The 23,252-nt window shown below is 42.6% G+C and overlaps 1 protein-coding gene across 6 annotated transcripts in view; it reads left to right on the top strand.

Annotated features, from left to right (window-relative positions):
* The window catches only part of kat2b (K(lysine) acetyltransferase 2B), a 58,640-nt gene extending 43,521 nt beyond the window's left edge, over positions 1-15,119 (top strand). For 2 of the 6 annotated variants that reach the window (XM_078235848.1, XM_078235889.1), the window contains exons 13-18: positions 5,219-5,362; positions 6,295-6,409; positions 6,550-6,586; positions 11,320-11,383; positions 11,484-11,568; positions 14,789-15,119. In XM_078235848.1, coding sequence (XP_078091974.1) covers positions 5,219-5,362; positions 6,295-6,409; positions 6,550-6,586; positions 11,320-11,383; positions 11,484-11,568; positions 14,789-14,982 — 639 coding nt within the window. In that variant the 3' untranslated portion in view covers positions 14,983-15,119. Of the gene's footprint in view, positions 1-5,218; positions 5,363-6,294; positions 6,428-6,549; positions 6,587-11,319; positions 11,384-11,483; positions 11,569-14,788 lie in introns of all 6 variants that reach the window. The other 4 variants (XM_078235838.1, XM_078235878.1, XM_078235866.1 and 1 more) reach the window with 3 other exon arrangements.
* Positions 15,120-23,252: the final 8,133 nt, after the last annotated feature.

Here is a 23,252-nt window from a genome sequence, read left to right as displayed (position 1 = left end):
CCATTTACCTTGTACGTTCTACTTTGGTTTGTCCTTCCAATGTGCAATATCTCACACTTGTCTGCGTTAAATTCCATTTGCCATTTTCCAGCCCATTTTTCTAGTTGGTCCAAATCCCTCTGCAAGCTTTGAAAACCTTCCTCACTGTCCACTACACCTCCAATCTTTGTATCATCAGCAAACTTGCTGATCCAATTGACCACATTATCATCCAGATCATTGATATAGATGACAAACAACAATGGACCCAACACCGATCCCTGCGGCACACCACTAGTCACAGGCCTCCACTCAGAGAAGCAATCCTCCACAACCACTCTCTGGCTTCTTCCATTGAGCCAGTGTCTAATCCAATTTAGTACCTCCCCATGTATACCTAGCGACTGAACCTTCCTAACTAACCTCCCATGAGGGACCTTGTCAAAGGCCTTGCTGAAATTCAGGTAGACAACATCCACCGCCTTTCCTTCATCCACTTTCCTGGTAACCTCCTCGAAAAACTCTAATAGATTGGTCAAACATGACCTACCACGCACAAAGCCATGTTGACTCTCCATAATATGTCCCTGTCTATCCAAATATTTGTAGATCCTATCCCTTATCACACCTTCCAATAACTTGCCCACCACCGACGTCAAACTTACTGGCCTATAATTTCCCGGATTTCTTTTGGAACCTTTTTTAAACAACGGAACAACATGAGCCACCCTCCAATCATCCGGCACCTCCCCCGTGAAAACTGACATTTTAAATATGTCTGCCAGGGCCCCTGCAAGTTCAACACTAGCTTCCCTCAAGGTCCGTGGGAATACCCTGTCCGGTCCTGGGGATTTATCCCCTCTGATTTGCCTCAAGACAGCGAGCACCTCCTCCCCTTTAATCTGTAAAGGTTCCATGACCTCCCTACCTGTTTGCCCTATTTCCGTAGACTCCATGCCCGTTTCCTCAGTAAATAGTTGTTGAAGGTCTTTCATCTAAATCCCAGGACACCACTACAGGAGTCTCCCAGGGTAGTGTACTCAGCCCAACCTTCTTCAGCTGTTTCATCAATGACCTTCTTTCCATCAAATCAAATCAAAAAAATCATAAGGTCAGACATGGAGATATTTGCCGATAATTGCACAGATGTTCAGCACCAATCATGACTCCTCAGTGTCTGAAGCAGTTGTGTCCAAATGAAGCAAGACCTGGGCAACTTTCAGGCTTGGGCTCATAAGTGAAAAATGCCAGACAATCACCACTTCCAACAATGAGAGAATCTAACCATCTGACATTCAATGGCATTAGCATTGCTGAATCCCCGGCAGTCAACATCCAGGGATTACATTGATCAGAAACTGAACTGGATTGGCCTTCTAAATACTACGAATACAAGAGCAGGTCAAGAGGCTGGGAATTCTGTGGCGAGTAACTCACCTTTGACTCCCCAAAGCCTGTCCACTGCCTACCCTGGGCACAAGTCGGGGAGGAATACCCTCCATTAGCCTGGATGAGTGCAGCTCCAAAAACACTCAAGAAGCTCAAAGCAGCCCTCTTGATTAGCACTCCATCCACCATCTTCAATGTTCACTCCCTCCACCACTGACACAGTGGCACCAGTGTGTTCCATCTGCAAGATGCACTGTAGTAACTTTCCATGGCTTCTTTGACAGTACCTTCCAAGCCCTCACCCTCGACAGTCTAGAAGGACAAGGGCAGCATGACAATTGCAAAGTCCCTCCAAGTTACTCACCACCCTGACTTAGAAATATATTGCCGTTCCTTCATTGTCACAGGGTCAATTTCCAGGAACTCCCTGTCAACACTGTGGGTATACCTACATCAAATGGACTGCAACTGTACAGAAGGCAGCTCACTACCACCTTCTCGAGGGCAAATAGAGATGGACAATAAATGCTGGCCTAGCCACACCTTGTGAATGATTAAAAGCGACAGGTTCACAGCACATTGAATATAACTGCATCCAAAGATACTAAGAAAATTTGCACTCACTATCCCATTCCCACTGTGATTCTGTCTATCCTCGTATTCCTCAGGATCTTCAGGTGGAAAACAGGTGCTCCATGCTGAATTATTTTTGTGACCCAGGAGAAGTAGATAAGCTCACTCAGCTCCCACAGGAATATTGCAGGCTGCAGCCATTCAGGGCTTTCCACAATCACTTGTCCAACACGTGGTCCAGGGGCTCCTACCCGGCTTGCTGGGCCTTCCTATCCAGCCCACAGAGCCATGTTCACAATTAGTCCTTCCAAAGGCCGCTTCTTTCTCGCAACATGGCTGCCGAGTGGGAGGAAAGTGGCTCCCGAGATGGAGAAAGGAAGCGACTCTCCAACATGTGGAGAGGCTCTGGCTGCTGGTGTGTGAGAGTGTGTGTCTGTGTGTTGTGAGCGAGAAAGAGTGTGTGTGTTGTGAGCGAGAAAGAGTGTGTGTGTTGTGAGCGAGGGAGTGTGTGTGTGTTCTAAGTGAGTGAGGGAGAGTGTTCGAGTGTCTTGTGAGGGAGAGTGCGTGCGTGTGTCTTGTGAGGGAGAGTGCGTGCATGTGTCTTGTGAGGGAGAGTGCGTGCGTGTGTCTTGTGAGGGAGAGTGCGTGCGTGTGTCTTGTGAGGGAGAGTGCGTGCGTGTGTCTTGTGAGGGAGAGTGCGTGCGTGTGTCTTGTGAGGGAGAGTGCGTGCGTGTGTCTTGTGAGGGAGGGTGCGTGCGTGTGTCTTGTGAGGGAGGGTGCGTGCGTGTGTCTTGTGAGGGAGGGTGCGTGCGTGTGTCTTGTGAGGGAGAGTGCGTGCGTGTGTCTTGTGAGGGAGAGTGCGTGCGTGTGTCTTGTGAGGGAGAGTGCGTGCGTGTGTCTTGTGAGGGAGAGTGCGTGCGTGTGTCTTGTGAGGGAGAGTGCGTGCGTGTGTCTTGTGAGGGAGAGTGCGTGCGTGTGTCTTGTGAGGGAGAGTGCGTGCGTGTGTCTTGTGAGGGAGAGTGCGTGCGTGTGTCTTGTGAGGGAGAGTGCGTGCGTGTGTCTTGTGAGGGAGAGTGCGTGCATGTGTCTTGTGAGGGAGAGTGCGTGCGTGTGTATTGTGAGGGAGAGTGCGTGCGTGTGTATTGTGAGGGAGAGTGCGTGCGTGTGCATTGTGAGGGAGAGTGCGTGCGTGTGTATTGTGAGGGAGAGTGCGTGCGTGTGTATTGTGAGGGAGAGTGCGTGCGTGTGCATTGTGAGGGAGAGCGCGTGCGTGTGTATTGTGAGGGAGAGTGTGTATGTGTGTGTGTGTATTGTGAGGGAGAGTGTGTGTGTGTGTGTGTGTGTATTGTGAGGCAGAGTGTGTGTGTGTGTATATTGTGAGGGAGAGTGTGTATGCGTATTGTGAATGAGGGAGAATCTGGCTCACCCTCACCCCCATATACCGACACCGTCACCCATTGTCTGGACTATTGAGAGTAAGTGAATAAATACCCTGAGAGTGAGTTGGAAAAGCACAATTTGACCATTTTCATACTTCAATGGTTATCTTCATGAATTGCTCAATATTTTAAATGATCAACTTATTGCTTTGACAATGTTTTATATTTGCTCAGAAAGTTGTTTCTTTTCTTTATACCTCTACATTTTATTGAAATTCATGTTTGCTGTTGCACCAAACCTTATCTTTTCAAAATTTGCTCATCAGCACCTGGAGTGAGAAAAAAATTGAAATGTGGCCCCTCGTACGAAAAGGTTGGACAAGCCTGATTTACCCCTTAGTCTCGTGTTCCAGATCTTGTACTTAGGATATAAAATACCATAACACATCTACACTGTATTCCCATTAACAGTGGGGAGAAGGTTAAAAGAGTGACATTTGGAAATTTTTCCATGGTTGTCCCAGCACTTCTGCTGAGTTTAAGGCAGTCAAGCTGGAGGGCCCTGTGGAAATTGATGCCCAGGAGTTTAGTATCACAGGAAAACATTGTGTATCCTGGTAGAATGAGGTATTTGTGGGTAGTGATGTATTGGCATCTTTAGCGTAGAAAGAAAATTCACGCATAACTGTCTGCATCACCTAATCAAGGATAATAGTTTAGTTGCTTACTGTATGCTATCCATTTTCGGATATTTTACACATTTAAATATTGTAACTTCACTACCTTTGCAGTGAAGAAAAATTTATATTCCAATTTCAAACAGTATTTTTTCTAAATGGGCTGAGTGATTAATAGCAGTACACTGCACAATTAAGTCAATTAGTATTGTGCACAATTTGCATTCATCTAAACGTAGTGGTAGTCTGTGTAAGTGAACTGAGATACAGTTGCAACCATCACTGTGTCCTACAGTCTCTCAGGGTATGTAAATATTGCCAGCTGAAACTATTCAGTAAAATAGCTGGACCTAAAATCCAACCAATTTAATTATTTTACATTTTTGAGAGATCAGTGCTTACTGTTAAGTTGCTGTAGAGTGTATCAATTTTATCAACAAGCTTCATAAAAGTTTAAAATGATTACAAAGTGTTGTGGGAAAAATCCACTAGTAGTCAGACTTCGAGATTCAGAAAATACGATTTATTAAACGGATCCGTGGAGACAAGGCACATGGTCTGTAGCAAACCTTCTCTCAATAGTATGTCAGGAGCGATTCATTTTTATACTCTATACACAATGGGCATACCGGTGATTCGAACATTATCACATTGTTTAAGTGAGTACAAGTATTTAACATTTCATGAATGGGTACATTTCCCCATGTTTACAAGAGTACAAACAGGTATAGACATTTAACATTTTATGAATGGGTACATTTCCTTGTGTCTGTGTCTATCAATGGCTAATTTCGTCTTGTGCAGGTGCTAATCGGTTCCCTCGCATTTATATTTCCCGCGTTCCTGTAACGTTAAGCTAGGCTCTTTGTTTAGGGGTTTCCTTATCTTAAAAGATGTTTGACCCTTGGCTTTGGCTTCCTGAGGTGTTTGTTTGCAATGAGTCACTGTCTGTGATTTGGAAATGGCTTGTCTGTTAGGTTTTTCTGAACAGCAGGAGCCTGTGTCTGCTCTTTTGGCTTTCCCAGTTAACCCTTTATGTGCCAGGCAGCCATTTTAGAGTGTGCTTTCTTGTATTGCCATTTTAGAGTGTGCCCCCCTTGTATTTTCCCCTTTACACAAAGTAATTCTCAACATAATTGTTTTTTGAGCAAATTGCCATTTTGTAGTTACATACATTGAATGGTAAAAAGAAAAATATTGTGACATTGTGTATTGCTTCAGGGATTCTCCAAGGATATAAAAGTTCCGAAAGTCAAGTATGTTGGTTACATTAAAGACTATGAAGGTGCCACTCTGATGGGCTGTGAACTGAATCCACGGATTCCATACACTGAATTCTCCGTGATCATAAAGAAACAGAAAGAGGTGACTGCTGACACTTTAAATCGGATTAGTTAGTAAAAAAAAGGTGGTTTTCCCCATCTCCTTATAAGGTGGGCAGACAAATGATCGACTTTCAAGGACAAAAATGTGAAATAATGTTGCTTGTACATTAAGTACATAAAATACAAATAATTAAGGAAATATATTTATCAGATAAAAGCAATTTCTTTACATTTTGTCATTATCAAAGAAAGAAAAACTTGCATTTATATAGCACTTTTCACCATCACCAAACGTCGCAAAATGCTTTATAGCCTCTGAAGTACTTTTTGAAATGCAGGAAATTTTTGCAAAACTTAACTTCTCCTTCCTAAAATGTTTAAAGTGCTGACAATGGATTATACAGATTTTATTTCCCAGTAATTTACTACTAGTCATTACCCAGTGCACTGCCACTGATTATGCCATGCTTTTTTTTTATTCATTCGTGGGACATGGGCATCATTGGCTAGCCAGCATTTATTTCCCATCTCTAATTGCCCTTTTTCAGAGACAACCACACTGCTGTGGCTCTGAAGTTACATGTAGGCCAGAGCAGGTAAGGATGGCAGATTTCCTTCCCTAAAGGATGTTAGTGAACCGGATGGGATTTTCCGACAATGGTTTCATGGTCATCAGTAGATTCTTAATTCCAGATATTTTTTATTGGATTCAAATTCCACCATCTGCCGTGGCGGGATTCGAACCCTGGTCTCCAGAACATTAGCTGGGTTTCTGGATTAATAGTCTAGCGATGAGATTCTGCAGAAGGACAACACCATAATATTAACTGGTCTTTGCTCTGTATAGATGTTGATAAACCTGCCAACATTTCCCCTTTATTATGTCATTGTTACTGACTGTGGTCTACAGATAAAGAAACTGTTCAAGCTATTTCCTAACCCTAATTATAGTGTTGCTTCTCTTTTTTTAAGATCATAAAAAAGTTGATAGAAAGAAAGCAAGCACAAATTCGAAAGGTGTATCCAGGTCTGTCCTGCTTTAAAGAAGGAGTTCGACAGATTCCCATTGAAAGTATACCTGGAATAAGTAAGCAACCCAGCACAGGTTTGAAGTATTTTCACTCCTCTATATAACAATGGCTCCAAATGTTACCTAATGCCAGTCTTTTAAAATTAAAGATGATTTTAATGGATTTGAGCTGACTGACTGATTTAATTTATCTACAGGAGAATCTGGTTGGAAACCGAGTGGAAAAGAAAGAGGGTAAGTCTGTTTTGAAAAATAGGTGTTGCCATACAGCAAACTGACTTTTAAGTATATGGTGCAGTATTGTACTGAAATGAGATTGTATATGCTAAATGGATTTAAGGATAGATTAGTTTTGGATGACTCTAAACTGTCCTCCAGTTGACCACAAAGAGCAAAGACAACATTTTTGGTTCTGTGCATAAACTCTGCTCATCCCACTACGTGGAGATGCCGGCGTTGAACTGGGGGAAACACAGTAAGAGTTTTAACAACACCAGGTTAAAGTCCAACAGGTTTATTTGGTAGCAAATGACATTGGCTTTCGGAGCGCTTGCTGCTCCTTCATCAGATGGAGTGGATATCTGCTCTCAAACAGTGCACAGAGACACAAAATCAAGTTACAGAATACTGATTAGAATCTCGACAGCCAACCAGGTTTTAAAGATACAGACAATGTGAGTGAAGGGAGCATTAAGCACAGGTTAAAGAGATGTGTATTGTCTCCAGACAGGACAGCCAGTGAGACTCTGCAAGTCCAGGAGGCAAGCTGTGGGGGTTATTGATAGTGTGACATAAACCCAAGATCCCGGTTTAGGACGTCCTCGTGTGCGGAACTTGGCTATCGTTTCTGCTCAGCGACTCTGCGCTGTTGTGTGTCGTGAAGGCCGCCTTGGAGAATGCTTACCCGAAGATCAGAGGCTGAATGTCCATGACCGCTGAAGTGCTCCCCCACAGGAAGAGAACAGTCTTGCCTGGTGATTGTCGAGCGGTGTTCATTCATCTGTTGTCGTAGCGTCTGCATGGTTTCCCCAATGTACCATGTCTCAGGACATCCTTTCCTGCAGCGTATCAGGTAGACAACGTTGGCCTAGTTGCAAGAGTAGGTACCGTGTACCTGGTAGATTGTGTTCTCACATGAGATGATGGCATCCGTGTCGATGATCCGGCACGTCTTGCAGAGGTTGCTGTGGCAGGGTTGTGTGGTGTCGTGGTCACTGTTCTCCTGAAGGTTGGGTAGTTTGCTGCGGAAAATGGTCTGTTTGAGGTTGTGCGGTTGTTTGAAGGCAAGAAGTGGGGGTGTGGGGATAGCCTTGGATGCTATACCCCCACTTCTTGCCTTCAAACAACCGCACAACCTCAAACAGACATGCCGGATCATCGACACAGATGCCATCATCTCACGTGAGAACACCATCTACCAGGTACACGGTACTCCCACTCGATTTGCAATCATAGAAACCCTACAGTGCAGAAGGAGGCCATTCGGCCCATCGAGTCTGCACCAACCACAATCCCACCCAGGCCCTACCCCCACATATTTTACCCGCTAATCCCTCTAACCTACACATCTCAGGAGTCTAAGGGGCAATTTTTTAACCTGGCCAATCAACCTAACCTGCACATCTTTGGACTGTGGGAAGAAACCGGAGCACCCGGAGGAAACCCACGCAGACACGAGGAGAATGTGCAAACTCCACACAGACAGTGACCCGAGCCGGGAATCGAACCCGGGACCCTGGAGCTGTGAAGCAGCAGTGCTAACCACTGTGCTACCGTGTCCTTGTTAGGCAGCATTGATGACGTTCTAAGGTCAAGGATATAGTATCTATAAGTTGTCCAAACTTCAGCACCATAGAGAAGTGTAGGAAGAACCACTGCCTGATAAACTTTGTTTCGTGTCGGTTTTGCGATCACCATCTCAAACCCTGGAGTATGTAATTTACTATAGGCTGAGCTAGAGCTTTGGATTCAGTAGGGTACGTCTTCATCAATGTCAGCTTTTTGGGAAGCATCGTTTCCAGGAAACGGGAAGTGAGGAATATTTTCCAAACTTCACCATGAATCTTAGTTGAAGTCTTTGATACAGTTGCTCCAAACGCTATAGAAAACAAGCTCACCCATCGGACTGCCAAAGCTGAAATTCAAAAAGGAACTCACAATTTGAAGAACAAAAGTTGGACAGAGAAGGCTGAAGGAATGCAACTAACAAATGTGACATGTGCTTTTTCAAGACGACGAAAGTGCCCTATGGACCCTCAACACACTAACCATCACCAGTAAGATCCATAGATGGCAGGACTCTCCTCAGCCACCTTGATAGTGTCAACACTAACTGGAAAAAGCACTTTATAAAACAAATTATTCAGAACTCCATGGTGGACAGGCACCTGCTCGAGAACCTCCCAGAACTTGGAATCCAAGAATCTTCTACAAAAGACAATATGAGGAGTATTGAGGCCAATTAGGGACCAAAAGGGTGATTTTTGCATGAATTGAGGGAGCATGGCTAAGGCGTTAAATGAATACCTTGCATCTGTCTTTATCAAGGGAGAAGATTTTCCCAGGTCATTGTGGTCGAGAGGAGGTAGGTCAGGCACTTAAAGGGTTCAAAATTGATAAAGAGGAAGTATCAGATAGTCTGTAATTAAATTATAGAATCCCTACAGTGCAGAAGGAGGCCATTTGGCCCATCGACAACAATCCCACCCAGGCCCTACCACCGTAACGCCGCATATTTACCCTACTAATCTCCCTGACATCCCCGTAACACAAAGGAGCAATTTAGCACATCATCCCACAGATCTTTGGACTGCGGGAAGAAACCGGAGCACCTGGAGGAAACCCACACAGACACGGGGAGAATGTGCAAACTCCACACAGACAGTCACCCAAGCCGCGAACCGAACCCGGGTCCCTGGCGCTGTGAGACAGCAGTGCTAACCACTGTGCCACCGTGCCATCCTAAAGTCGATAAAGTACCAGGACAGAATTAAATACATTCACGGATACTGAAGAAAGTAAGCAGGAAATTGCGGAGGCACTGATCATCATTTTCCAATCTTCCTTAGACTCGGGTGGTCCCAGAGGACTGGAGAATTGTATTTATACCTTTATTCAAAAATCAGGTTTAAAGATAAACACAGCAAGTACAAGCCAATCACTTGAACCTCGGTGATGGAGAAACTGAGGATGAATAATTCAGGATACAATTAATGCTCACTTGGGCAAATGTGAATTAATTAAGGAAAGCAAGCATGGGTTTGTTAAGGGCAGATCAAATTTACCTAACTTGCTTGAGTTTTTTGATGAGGTAACAGAGAGTTTCATGCTGTTGATGTGGTGTACATGGACTTCCAAAAAGCATTTGATTCAGCGCCACAAAACAGACTTATGTGCAAAGTTAGAGCTCACAGAATAAATTACCAAACTTTTCCACCACTGGAAGATACCAGTTTGCTGTGCTTTAGCAGCATCCAGTGTTGGCGACATAAATGAATATCGCCGATCAATGTCAGTGTCTGCATTTCACTTTGGAGACTAGCTTATTTTGCAGTGAGAAGCAGCCATTACTAAAAACAACATATATTATCTTTTAATACAACATCCAGATAAGTTACACCCAGTGATGAGGACAAGGGAACAGAAGAGGTGCAAAATTGCCTGAGTATTTATCCTGATCTACACTATCAGAGTGCCATTTACAGCACATGCTGCAATGTGTGTTGACACAAAATGGGATCTGCTGTGACACTTGTCAATCACTGGCTGGGACATTCTCCAGTCATTACTGGCTGATGCTGAACTGCCTGTTCCATAGTAATGGGATTAGATGTGTTGATCACTATTGTTCCAATTCCATATTTGGTTCAGAGATGGCCCAATACATCATGCATATTAACAACAGAAACATGTTATCTGGATGTTGTATTAAAAGATAATATATGTTGTTTTTAGTAATGGCTGCTTCTCACTGCAAAATGAGCTAATCTCTCCAAAGTGAAATGCAGACACTGCATATACTATCACTGTAATAAAAGTAAAATACTGCAGATGCTGGAAATCTGAAATACAAACAGAAAATGCAGGATAAACTCAGTAGGTCTGGCAGCATCTGTGGAGAGAAAAATGCAGTTAACGTTTTCGATTTTGTATGACCCTTCTACAGAACTATATACTATTATTGCCTTTGTGTCTGCATTTACAGATCAAGAATTTTAGAGCTTGTTATATGTTCAAAATATTAGACTTACTACTGTCATAAGATTTAAGTTTTCATTGCCAATAGTCCAGTCCAAAGATGTGTGGGTTACAGAATCACAGAAACCCTACAGTGCAGAAGGAGGCCATTCGGCCCATCAAGTCTGCACCGACCACAATCCCACCCAGGCCCTACCCCCACATATTTTTACCCGCTAATCCCTCTAACCTACGCATCTCAGGACTCTAAGGGCAATTTTTTTTTTAACCTGGCCAATCAACCTAACCCGCACATCTTTGGACTGTGGGAGGAAACCCACAGATTAGGTTGATTGGCCATGCTAAAATTGCCCCTTAGTGTCCTGAGATGCATAGGTTAGAGGGATTAGTGGGTAAAACATGTAGGGATATGGGGGTAGGGTCTGGGTGGGATTGTGGTCGGTGCAGACTCGATGGGCCGAATGGCCTCTTTCTGTACTGTAGGGTTTCTATGATTTCTATGATTTCTAATAGGCTAAATGTTGCACATGGAGTTATAAATATCATTAAATAAATATTTTCAGCAAAATCAGTGTGTGTTTCAGGTATGATGGTGATTTTTTTAGGAAGGTTGTACGGTAAAAACGAAATGAATAAATTTCAAAAGCATAAAATGTGTTGTTTTAAACATGTTACAATCATTTTTATTTTTTATTTGCTGCAGAAAATATGAACATTTGAATTAGGAGATTCCACTGCAGGTTATTTTAAAATTGACTACTTTGTTTCAGGAAAGATTCCAGAGACCCTGACCAGCTCTACAATATCCTAAAGAACATCCTACAACAAGTAAAGGTAGACACCAAATCTGATCTTGACGTTTACAGCTGCTTACTTATTTTCCATCCATTTTTGCCACTTGAAACTAAAAATCTGAATTGTCCTTAATTAACAGAGTCACCAAAGTGCTTGGCCATTTATGGAACCAGTAAAGAAAACCGAGGCCCCTGGTTATTACGAAGTCATTCGCTTTCCAATGGGTATGTGAGAATTATTTTCTAAAGCTTCAATGAGTAGTGTATAGGGTCCTAATTGATCCGTTTTAAAATCATACTTTAGAATCTGACCTAAAAGCGATCTTCATTTTATATTGCTGAAATGTTACCGATTTGCCCTGACAACTGTTCAAGGGTTTTTTTTTTAATGAATGTACAAAAAAGAACAGAGCTTATCCATCCAGACTCAGTGGACCCTGGCCATGATTCTCCCATCCCGCTGCGCTACGTTTTTAGCGCAGCAGGTCGGGAGAATTGCGGCAGTGGCCAATTCGCAGGATTCCCGCGAGCGTTTGCACTGCGCTTCCGTCTCCCAGGCCCATATTTCCGGCGGCATTTTCGTGACGCCGGAAATCAGCTGGGAGGCGGGGCTAGTATTTAAATAGCATTTAACATACTATTTAAATGCTGTTAGCGGGCCTGGGACTGAATTCTCCGAGTCTGCTAGCATTTCCCACCCCGCCAGAGTGTTCCACTCCAGTGGGGATTCCAGTAGCTCCCCACTTTAAGGGAGCTGGTGGCATGACCCCCCCCCCCCCCCCCCCCCCGGAATGAAGGGGGGGGGGCAATCAGGGGCCCCCTAGAGGATCGGGCAGCAGGGGGTTGGTGCCTCCTGCGCATGGGCACCCTGGCAGAGCAGCCTATGCCCCTGGTACTTCTGAAGGGGCAAAGTGCCCATGCCCAGAGGGCATCTTGGCACTGTCCACCAGGCATGGGGCAGTGGCAAGGGGGCGGGGCAGTCGTGGGGGTTGGGGTCCCACTGCCACTCTGCATAGGGACCGGTGGGGGCTGGAGGGAGGCCAGCAATCAGGGCGGGCTGGAGGTGGGGGGGGGGGGGGTGGTAGTCGTCAACGGGGGGGGTCTGCTGGAGTGTGGAGGGTTGTCTGCCAGGGGTGGGTCTGCCTGCGGGGGTTGGGGGGGATCGTCACTGCTGGGAGGGTGGGGGTGGGGGGGAATGGAGATCAGGGCAGGCTAGGATGGGGGAGGGTTGGGGCTGGGTACGGGAATGGTCAGGGGGATGGCGATCGAGCTGTGTGGGGGTTGGGGGGGGGCAGCACTGCCGAGGTCCCGGGTTGGCCAGCGATTGAACTGGCCAGCAAACCAGAGGCTGACACTTTGGGCCACTGTATCTGCGCAGAGGCCCACTTATTTCAGCCTCTCCAGCGTGAATAGGCCCCGCCCCTGAAATTTAATGATATTTGCGCTGGTGACCTCTGCAGTGCACAGAGTGTGGGAGATTCTGGTGTGAGCTCCCACCGAAAAAAACAGCGTGAATTACTCCAATTTTCATGCGGATTCGACACGTAGAATCTTTTGGGGACAATGCCCCCCACACACACACACACACACACACACACACACACACATGTGCGTCATGGCCCTCCAAAGTCACCCAGTCTTCTGGCGAGGTAGCATAAAAACATAGGCCAGTTTTTGGATGAAAACACTGGGTTATCCTAGCTCCACAAAAGGAGGAAATTATCTTTGGAATCCTCTTCACCAACTGATACTAAGCGATGGTGAGTGCATGGTGCGTACTCCGGCCAGTTTTTTCAAAAATGTCTGCCTAGTGATAAGCCTAGTCAGTATTGTTATGCTATAGCGGTGGTGGCATTGGTGTATTGTCCTAAACCTAACTATCTTCAGCTGCTTCATCAATGAACTTTCCTCCATCATAAGGACAAAAGTGGGGTTTGCTGATGACCTATGCCAAACATCATCGTGATGTTAGTATGGGTCTGCTGGGAACATGCTCTAGAACTCTGCGATGTATGTAGATTGAGACGTTAGTCAATGCGATCCCCTGATTTGACACCAGCACTGCTCTCAGGTTAGCTGCTCTTTAATTTACATTGGCTCTGTTTGAGTTTGTACAGGTGTTCGGTGGTTTATAGAGTTGGTTAAAGTTTATGAGGTTGACAGGGAGTGGTGCTGCATGTGGAGAAAGCCTCAGTTTTGATGCCAAGAATTCTGGTCGGACCATTTGCTTCCATTCATGGTTGCCCTTTGTTTCTGGCTCGGGCTGCTGACCAAGTGAAAGCAAAGAAGAGTAAAGCTGCTCTCCCAAAAAACAAGAGGCAAGGGAGAAGGATTGTCAGTGAGAAGCCTTATCTACCTGGGGCTTTCCAAAAAATACTTCAACTCAAACCAGGACAGTATGTGCAAAGCCCTGTGCAGCCAGATGACTCTATGTTCCTAACATGGCTTTCTGCTAGGCCTGCAGATGCAGCAAGGGTTCTTGTGTACATCCCCATCTGCCTTTTTCTGTAGGCCACACCATTGAAGTTCTCATTTGTGTCCAATGCCGTAGAATACATGTGCAGCCCCATTGTCTGGGCATGAGTGACCTTAGCACCACAGTAAGGGAAAGGCATCCTGCTACAGTGTATGTACAGATCCTTCCTTTAAGCTACCCTCTAAATTATGTAAGGTTCAGTAACTGAGCTGTTGGCTGTGAGTATGAATTCGAGTGACAACATTTCTTCTTCTTCAGTGTCCTGTTCAACATGGGGAAGGACTGATTCATCAGCTGAGGAAGAGCAGTAGGTGGTAACCAACAGGAGGTTTCCTTACCCAGGCTTGACCTGACACAATGAACGCTCATGGGATCCAGAATTGATGTTCAGGAATCCCAAGGCACTGTATACCACTGTGCCACCACCTCTCCTGGGTCTGTTCTGCCGGTGAGATTGGACATACCCAGGAATTATGATGGTGGTGTCTGGGACATTATCTGTAAGGTATGATTCTGTGAGTGTGACTAGGTCTGGCTGTTGCTTGTCTAGTCTTTGGGATAGCTCTCCCAATTTTGGCACAACCTCCCAGATGTTAGTAAGGAGGACTTTGCAGAGTCAATAAGGCTAAGTTTGCTGTTGTTGTATCCGGTGCCTAAGTCAATGCCAAGTGATCCGTCCAGTTTCATTCTTTTTTGGCATTTTGTTACAACTGAACGGTTTGCTTGGCCATTTCAGAGGGCATTTAACAGTTAACAGCTGGTCTGAAAGCAAATGTAGACCAAACCATGCAAGGGTAGCAGATTTCCTTTTCTAAAGGACATTAGTGAACCAGTGAATCTTGTGATTAGTGAACCCTGTTCCTTATGTTCTTAATATAGGTAACAATCATCAAATTCGGACATTTCACATGTATCTTTTTAACAAGAATGTCTTTCCTTAACATTTACTTTGATACAATTGCTTCACAGATCTGAAAACAATGAGTGAACGTGTCAAAAACCGCTATTATGTGACCAAGAAGTTGTTCATGGCAGACATGCAACGTATCTTCACCAACTGTCGAGAATATAATCCTCCAGAAAGCGAATACTTCAAGTGTGCCAACATCTTAGAAAAAAACTTTTACAGTAAAATTAAAGAAGCTGGACTGATAGACAAGTAAATTGAGAATTTAATTTTTTTTTGTGGTGCTCTGACTAGTTGATGCTAGTTTAATGTACTGTAGAATATATAGGTCTATTACAATGCTTACCAGTAGCTTTAGAAACTGGCTGCTATAGATTTTGTGGGAAATTTTTTATGCAGCCAGTTGCAATTTGAGACAGGTTGGATCAGTTTTGCACACTGAGCTCTTCCACATAATGAGAATGCGTTGAGATCTGGGACACTACTTAGTGAATAGGCAGTACTTGGAGCACTGGCATGTGAACAAATGCCCGTATATCCATAGTTCAGTGAGTACTTTGATTCCATTGCTGAAGTTTCACATGCGCAGCAGTGGTGTAGGGTATGGTGTGTTTCCATACAGAATTAAGAAGCTGACAGCAATGTGCTCACAAATGTTTGAGTAAGCAGTGCCACGTTGCTTGTGAGCTCAAACCCACTCTTCAGTTATTTAACAATCAATTGACTATCCTGCTTTTGGGAGGAGGTTGTAACCCACTGCAGTGGTGAGAGATGAGAAACAAGTCTCTCTCTGGCAGATTCAGTGAGGCAATACCAGGCCAGGGGAAAGGGCAGGAAAGTGAACGTGAGGAATGTTGGATCAGCCTTGATCCTATTGAATGGCAGAGCAGGCTTGAGGGGCTGAACAGCCTGCTCCTGTTCCTATTTCTTATGCTCAGACAGGTCTGTCCTTCTTACATGCTCTTAATGTGGATGAATCTTCTATTCAGAGCTGGGGATTCTTCCCAATGAACTCTATATCACTATAAGCCAGTCCTTCACAGTTAGGATTGCATCGACTGGATAAACTGCAGGGAGTTTCCTAGTGCTGACATGTCACCAAGTTTTACCTAGTTAAATTTAATCTGGCTTCTTAGGTGTGGCACTGAAGTCAAACGGGACAATATGCAATGGCCCTCCCAAAATAGGCACAGGGATCATGATGCAACTTGTACCTTCTGATGCAGGCAGGTCTCAAACTGCATGCTGTCTGGTCATGCAAATGATAAAAACTTTCAGCCCAGCACTAAACACAGTGCTGATTGACTGCCTGTCTAAACAGGGGGCCAAAAGTTCTGTAAGGTCAGTATCACCTAAAGCCTGCCTACACCTTTTTAAAGGGGAGATGCCTTCTGGCTGCAGCTGGCACTGTTAAGGGGCTGGGGAAGATCATCTGATCTGCAAGATGAATGAATCTGGCAAAACAGGACATAGAATGTGCTGCATCTATCACCAACACCACTCTGGAGGCCTTGGTATGTGAGGTAAACTGATGAAGCCAGGAGACCCCCCCACACAAGTTTTATGAAGGCAGTGGGTGCAGATAGTCAATGTTGTAAATATAAGCAATGTAGCCTGTATGTTCATACCAAATCCTCCTCCTTTTAACACCTCACAATCTCTTCTGATCTACTAGCTTCAGATGGTTTAAGGGTGGACACCCCCCTCCCCTTGCAATCCTACCCTTGTGCCTTTCTGCTAGCAGATACTAAAGAACAGCAGCATGAAGTTGTCAAGGGAAAGGTGATTGATGATGAACAGTCATCTGAACTATAACTCAGGCACCTGCTCAGATTCTGAACACTGTCCATCTTGGAGGCTATCTTCAAAATGGAATCCGTACATGGTGATAAATGGATACAAGTGTCCCTAAAGCCAGGCTGGAGAAGAGAAGCACAGGTACCAGCACTCCAGAGGGCAAAGGCTATTGCAGAGGATTCAGAGGAGAACTTTAATGGGGTGGCGGAGAGAAAAAAGCTGATGGATATGGATACAGAAATGCTTTGTGTATTAGCAGGCCTGCCAGAAAGCCTGATGTCATTGTCAGGGAGCATGGAGTCTGACACAAACCTTTCACAGGATCCCATCCTTTGCAGCATAGAAGTGATGGTCAAGCGAGAGCACTTGAAGAATCAGCCCATGATGCAGCTGTAAGCCATCTCAGCTTCCAGTACAGCAGAAGTTGAAGTCACGCAACTTCTGAGTGTTGCAGTGGAAGCTCAGACTAAGTCCCACAAGCTCAGCTCACTTATGCAAGCACAGACTGCTGTCATCATGGCTGTGGCTAACAGTGCTCAGCAGCTTGCAGTCTGTTCCAGCAGATTAATAATATTACTGAGGTACTGTCCTATGAGAGATGCCGTGCTTCTGTGGAGCACAAACCTGCTGTCATCTCAGGATGACTGCATTTGTACTCCCAGCACTGCTACTCTATGCTGTTACTTATCAGCCCAGACTACTGCTGCCTATGCCAGGATGGAAGTTGGAAGCCAGGCCTTCAAGGGCCAGACTTGTGCATGGCAATACAGCATGGCCATCTGCAGTCTCCTCCAATAAAAGTCTTCTGCCAGCCACGCTGCAGCTACTGGTATAGCATACCACAGGAACACTAGACCAGGCAATAGCACAAGGACAACAGGCACTAAGCAATGCACAAGGTTGATTAGTTAATTTTGTATGGAATATTGGATGGTTTGTTTTGGAAATCTGCTATCCGAGCAAAGCTGTGTTCATGCTCCCCCTGCTTCTCTCTGCAAAGAGACAAGGCAATATATTCCTGTCTCAACATACAAAGGTGGCAGTCACCTCCCTTATCCAACAGTGCACAGCAAAGATGTTGGCAATGTCCCCTGCTCCAGTATGACGGGAGACTCATAAAAAAATTCACGACTACAACCATCTTTACAGTCACTGGCAGTGCTGTCCTCATCTTGCCCTGAGGCTGCAGGTCCATCTGCAATAAGCAATAGATTTCAATGAGCATCTCTTTAGGGAAACAGAAATGTCACATGCACTATTCCTGGATTAGGTTGAGGTAGGAGAATTAATCTCGGAAATACCTGGGTGCATACGACCTCCTGCTCCTTACTGGTTAACCGGATTGCCCTCATCTGTGTTCTCCTGCAGCAAAAGGGGGTTAGAAACTAGTTACCGTGCCTGGAAGCAAGCAGAACCCTTGAAGTGAGAACCAAGGACTTCAGCACCAGTACATCAAGCCCTATAGTTTCTACCAAATTTAAATCAAGTACAAATCAACAAATACTTCTACTAGCCGAGCAACAACCAGTGGAATTCAATCAAGCAACAACTAACTTGAAAGTGCATTCAGTAGTGTCCTTGCTCTTGATAAACACAAGTTCAGCTGTGCAAGATTAAGAGGGAATTAACTGGAACATTCAGGTGGAAAATGGCATGACTGGACTCAAATCAGAGTTATGTGCTGAGATCAAGATCTACCTACACTGCACACTTCTGGAACACACTCCAACTCGTACACTAACTTCATCAATGGTGTCCAGTGAAGACCACCAGAGAAGGGAGTGTATGCAGGTGCAAATGCCATTTTGGATCCAAAACAGCACCCATAGCACAAAAAATGTGGGTGCCACACTGAATTTTGCAGTCCATGTATCTACTCCATATCCATAAACAAAAGCTGTGAAATTCTGAATAAGTTGGTTTGAAAACTGTGAAGGGTTTCTAAATATCATATCCTGGTGCTTTAAGACTATCTGTGCAATGCGAGTTTTGCATTTAAAATTTTTTACAAATGTTTTTACAAAACATTTTAAAATAGGTCGAGTTATTTAATATCCAACTACATTGGGGGAAGAAACCTATGGGATGAGACTCTCTTGCAATGTAGACAGCATTTTGTATTTCTAATGGTCTAACTATTCAGCCTCCTTTTCAGGAATGAGATTAATTGATTTCAGGAGTTTTTTGTGCAGTTAAGATTGGAGCTGCCTAATCCTGCTAGTGGGCTTTGCACCTTAGATTCATCTGTGCACTAAGGGGTAAGCATAAAACTGGCTCGAATTTTAAGAACATTATTTTCTTCTAATTAGTATGTGATCAGCAGTGTTTAGAGGTGCATGCAACCAATTGCATATATTACCAATGTTTGCCTACCAGACTGTATCTCCTGATAAGATGGTGATATTTTATCCAGGAACCTTAGTGTATCTGCATCTAAAACAAATCATTGACTGCAGAGTTAACTCTCTCATGACACATTGGCAGTTTGATTTCCCCAACTAGTCTTCACCTAATTTGAACACTTCCAGCAACGAGGTATTCTAAAATCTTAAATTGAAGACCACAATTATAACACATTATATTCTTCAACAGCAAAACAACTAAGACTTTCATATACCTTTAAAAGGAATTTCCGCCTTGTTAATTTGTGAACATAAGTGAATGTAAGATCTTGTGTTACTGTATAAATGGAGGAAAATTTTCAACAATTGAAGGGGAATCTTGATATATTAAACTAAGCTACTTACAAAATTCAAGAGTGGAAGGGATTTTGAGGTCCTTCACCCAGTGGGAATAAGATGGTGGCACCCCAAAAACGATGGGAAATGCCTTACCACCCATATACTTATGCACACCAGTATATTTTGTAATAATTGGTTGAAAAAATATTTTAAAGTTACATCCGCGTGAATTCCTAACATTTTGACATTGGCTTCCTAAATTGACTATCATTATGATCACTGAGATTTCCCCCATGAATATCAATAAATGATCAGAACACCCACAGTAGTTATATTTAAAATGCAAATTGGGATCCTATGAACAACATATAGGACTCCTTATGTCATTTTAGGGCAGTACTGGGGAAAGTTTGCATTGCATCTACTTTGTTCAGAATAAGCTGGCAGTCTAGCCAAAGATAAGCACAAAACTAACTTTTCCTACAGTTTTGTGGGCCAGAAGAGCAGAGTGTGCTCACCCAAGCTCCACAAAATCAGACAGACTTCTGAACGGAATGAGATACTGCAGTGGTCCAGAGATGTCAGTTTGTCCCAGCATGCTCAGTCTCTGTCACAGTCTGGCAACTTAAATTTAAATGAGGATAGGCCTTTAAAATGGACCATGCCTTCCACTGGGACCACTGAGTGGCTGAAATCAAGACTAAGGGGATATCTAACATATTTAGTTTCAGTGAATGGATGAATTTCTTCTGACCCTGTCCCCATTTTTCTGTTTCCAAATGCAGTATATTTTGTAATAATTAGTTGAGAAAATATTAAATTACATCCCCGAGTGAATTCCTAACATTTTGACATTGGCTTCCTAAAGTAACTTTTTATGGTTGAAATGCTTTACTTCAGAGAAGTTTGGCCTCAATCTAGGATTAAAATTAAGTTTTTTAGTCAGAATTGATTTAAGATAGTCCTTTTTACATTTTTGATCCTCATTAAACCTAGAGTATTATGTAATCAAATACAGTTACTGTAGCTAAGCCATTCAATTATTTTTCACCTCAAAAATAAATTTGTTAGAAATTTTGAATCTTTTCTAGAAACAGAATATCCCAAACAATAACAATTCCATGAAGAGGAAACCAATGTCTGTGATTTAAATCATTATAATAAACTAAAGTAATTTGCATTATTATTAGCCAGTAACTTATTGGTGACTTTAAACTGGACTCATCTCAAATGACTTAAATTCCTGCTGCATTCCCCATTATGCAATTAATTTTACATCAGGCTTTTTGCATTTGTCAGTTAGCTCCCTTATTTATATTGATGTCTATTGTAATCATGGTTGAAAAGGAAACAAACATCTCAAGAGCTCTACATTACTATCCAAAAGAACAAAGTTGCCCAAATATTTATACTTTTGGGCCAAATAATTGACAGCCCTGGGGATCATATATAAAGTCTATTTCTATATTCCCATTCATGTGTAGAGTGTTGGTATTTGTACACTATGCAAGTCTTGTCAGATTGACTTTTCTAAGTTTCAAGGGCTGGTTTACTAGGACTCTGAGGGCGTAAAGCATGCAAGTTGAACACCCCTGTAATTTAACACTTCACAAGTTCAGATTGTTATTCTGTCGCAATTCAATGAAAGGTATACAGCTGGCACAGGTATATTGCATGGTTTATGCATGACAGGAAGCAGGCAAAATGCTAATAATGCTAGGCAATACCAAAATCCATTTTCCTTGGGAAATATACAAGCATAATTGTTTTCCCCTCACAGCTTAAGTAGCAAATATTGTAAATGACTAAATAATGTGTGAAAAATAGATGAATATAAGTGGCCATTAGCACCAGGCTTCACATTCTTTTTTGGAAGAGTATTTTAAGTTATGAGAACATATATGAAGTTTAACTATTTACAGCAATTTATTTGATGGAACATGCATATCCTTAATAGTGATTGAGTTGGGATAGGGTATGCTGTCTGCATATTTAATATAGCAGACGATAACAAAACCTTTAATGCGTATTTGAATAATTATCTTTGTTAGCAATGATATAACTTCCTGACTGAAATTGTGCTCATCTTCATTTAGAATAATTCATTCTAAAGGTAAAGATATCGCAATGCCTACAAAAAAAACCCCTCAAGTTTCATTGGGTCTTATTTTCTTAAACTTAAATATTGCACTATAGCAGTAACTACTGATGTATTGTAGTTTAAATACTGTGATCTAATTTTATCTACATGTAATCCTATTTGTTAAACCTGTTCAATTTTATACCATTTCTATAAAACTCTTTATTCCTTCCCAAGTTTAGTTTGCAAAATTTAATTTAGAAATGTAAAACTCTAACCTGAAGTGCTTTTGTTTTGTAAAAGAGATCCTTATCATAAGATGTACCTAAAGTTATGTCCTGTTTCATCATACTGTGCTATGTACCATAAATGTGCTTTCCACTTTAAATCCAAAAACATTTTAATTTGTTCTTAAGTGGAAGAGTTATTACTCTGGAGAAATTGTGCAAATGTGAGTTGTGGTTAAAACCTAAAACCATTTCCCCTTTACATGGAGATTTCCATGAACGTGGAAATAATCACATGCAAATCTTGAAAAATACAATTCTCAACTGGTGATTACATTTGTGGAACACCCGTAAGTGTTGCAGTATGCTTGGTAAAAATAATTCTCACTTTCTGAAAGCACTTTGATATTAAAATGGATGTTGCATCATGTTGTTAAAGTGAGAATGAATGTTCCAGCATTGTAGGTTGGATTCATCATTGGGTCAGGGGTTCCAAACATTTCATATTCGTTTGAGAGCTGGTGTTAATGCTCACATAACTTGAATGTAATACAGTCAAAGAACGATTCCAAAGCAAATTAAGACTTTAAAAATATGATCCAAGCCTGCATGGCTTGTGTTTTCTACCAATAATCTGAATGCCAGCCTTAACTGTTGGAACATAGTCTAGGTTGAAGATCAAAGTTTTCATTTAGTAGCTGAGACAAAGTAATTTAAAATGTTTGTTTCCTTTCCAAAAATCTCTCATCCAGTGCTGCAAAATTAGAATGTAAAAATTGAAAGACTAACTTAGAGGTTTTTAAAATCTTTCCTTTATTTGTTTTTAGAGGGAAATAGTAGATTTTGTGCAATACTGTAAACTTCACTTTTGTGATTTTTTTGTAAACTTTTGTATTTGCTATCTATACAATAAATGTTCTTTGTAAAATTAATATATGGTACCAAGTTAAAAATAAATGGTGTAATTTTCAAATTATATACTTGAGTATAGTACTATATTTAATTTCCAATGTTGGTTATCTTAAGTCCCTAAACTAGATGATTTGACAAGAGTGCATCGTATTTTCCTAGTTTGAACTTTTACATTGCCATTATAGAACATTAACTCAATAGATTTATTTTCCACAATCATAAATCCTTCAATTCAAAGATTATTTCAGAAACTTGACAAAATATTGGGTCAGCTGTTTCAGGACAGGGCACCAGCCTGAGAATAAAATAAAGTAGCAAGTTAATAAAGGTGGGGATAAAAATAGGGAAGCTTCACAAAGTTAAACACAGATTTTCACCCTTCCCTGCAACTATCCAAAGCTCAAATGATAATGCAAAATATTGAGTTCATCTTTACAGATAAACCCCTGGGTGATAGAAGTGTAGCCTTAATCAGCTGAACGGGTACACAGAACTCAATACCAAGGCAAATTTCCTGTTGGCACTATGTCAATGGGTTCCACATCCACACCCTCCACTACTTGCACATGTGGCTGCAAACATACAACTTGTAGCATGCATTGTACACTTCCCTCCCCTGAAACACCTAATGTTAAGCAGTAATATCATGGAAGCACCAAAACCTCCAAGACATACACCATCTAACGTGGAAGATGCTGCTGTTGAAGTCATAGTGAAAGAGGAAGTAGTTGAAACACTGGATGGGCTAAAAAAAAAATTGAGGTATTGGATAGGTTGGCTGTACTTTGAAGTTATGTCACCTGAAAAGATGAGACACGTGCAAGGATAG

This window comes from Mustelus asterias, chromosome 2 (genome assembly GCF_964213995.1).
Source record: "Mustelus asterias chromosome 2, sMusAst1.hap1.1, whole genome shotgun sequence".
NCBI classification, from domain to species: domain Eukaryota; kingdom Metazoa; phylum Chordata; class Chondrichthyes; order Carcharhiniformes; family Triakidae; genus Mustelus; species Mustelus asterias.
This window is presented reverse-complemented; position numbering and strand designations above follow the sequence as displayed.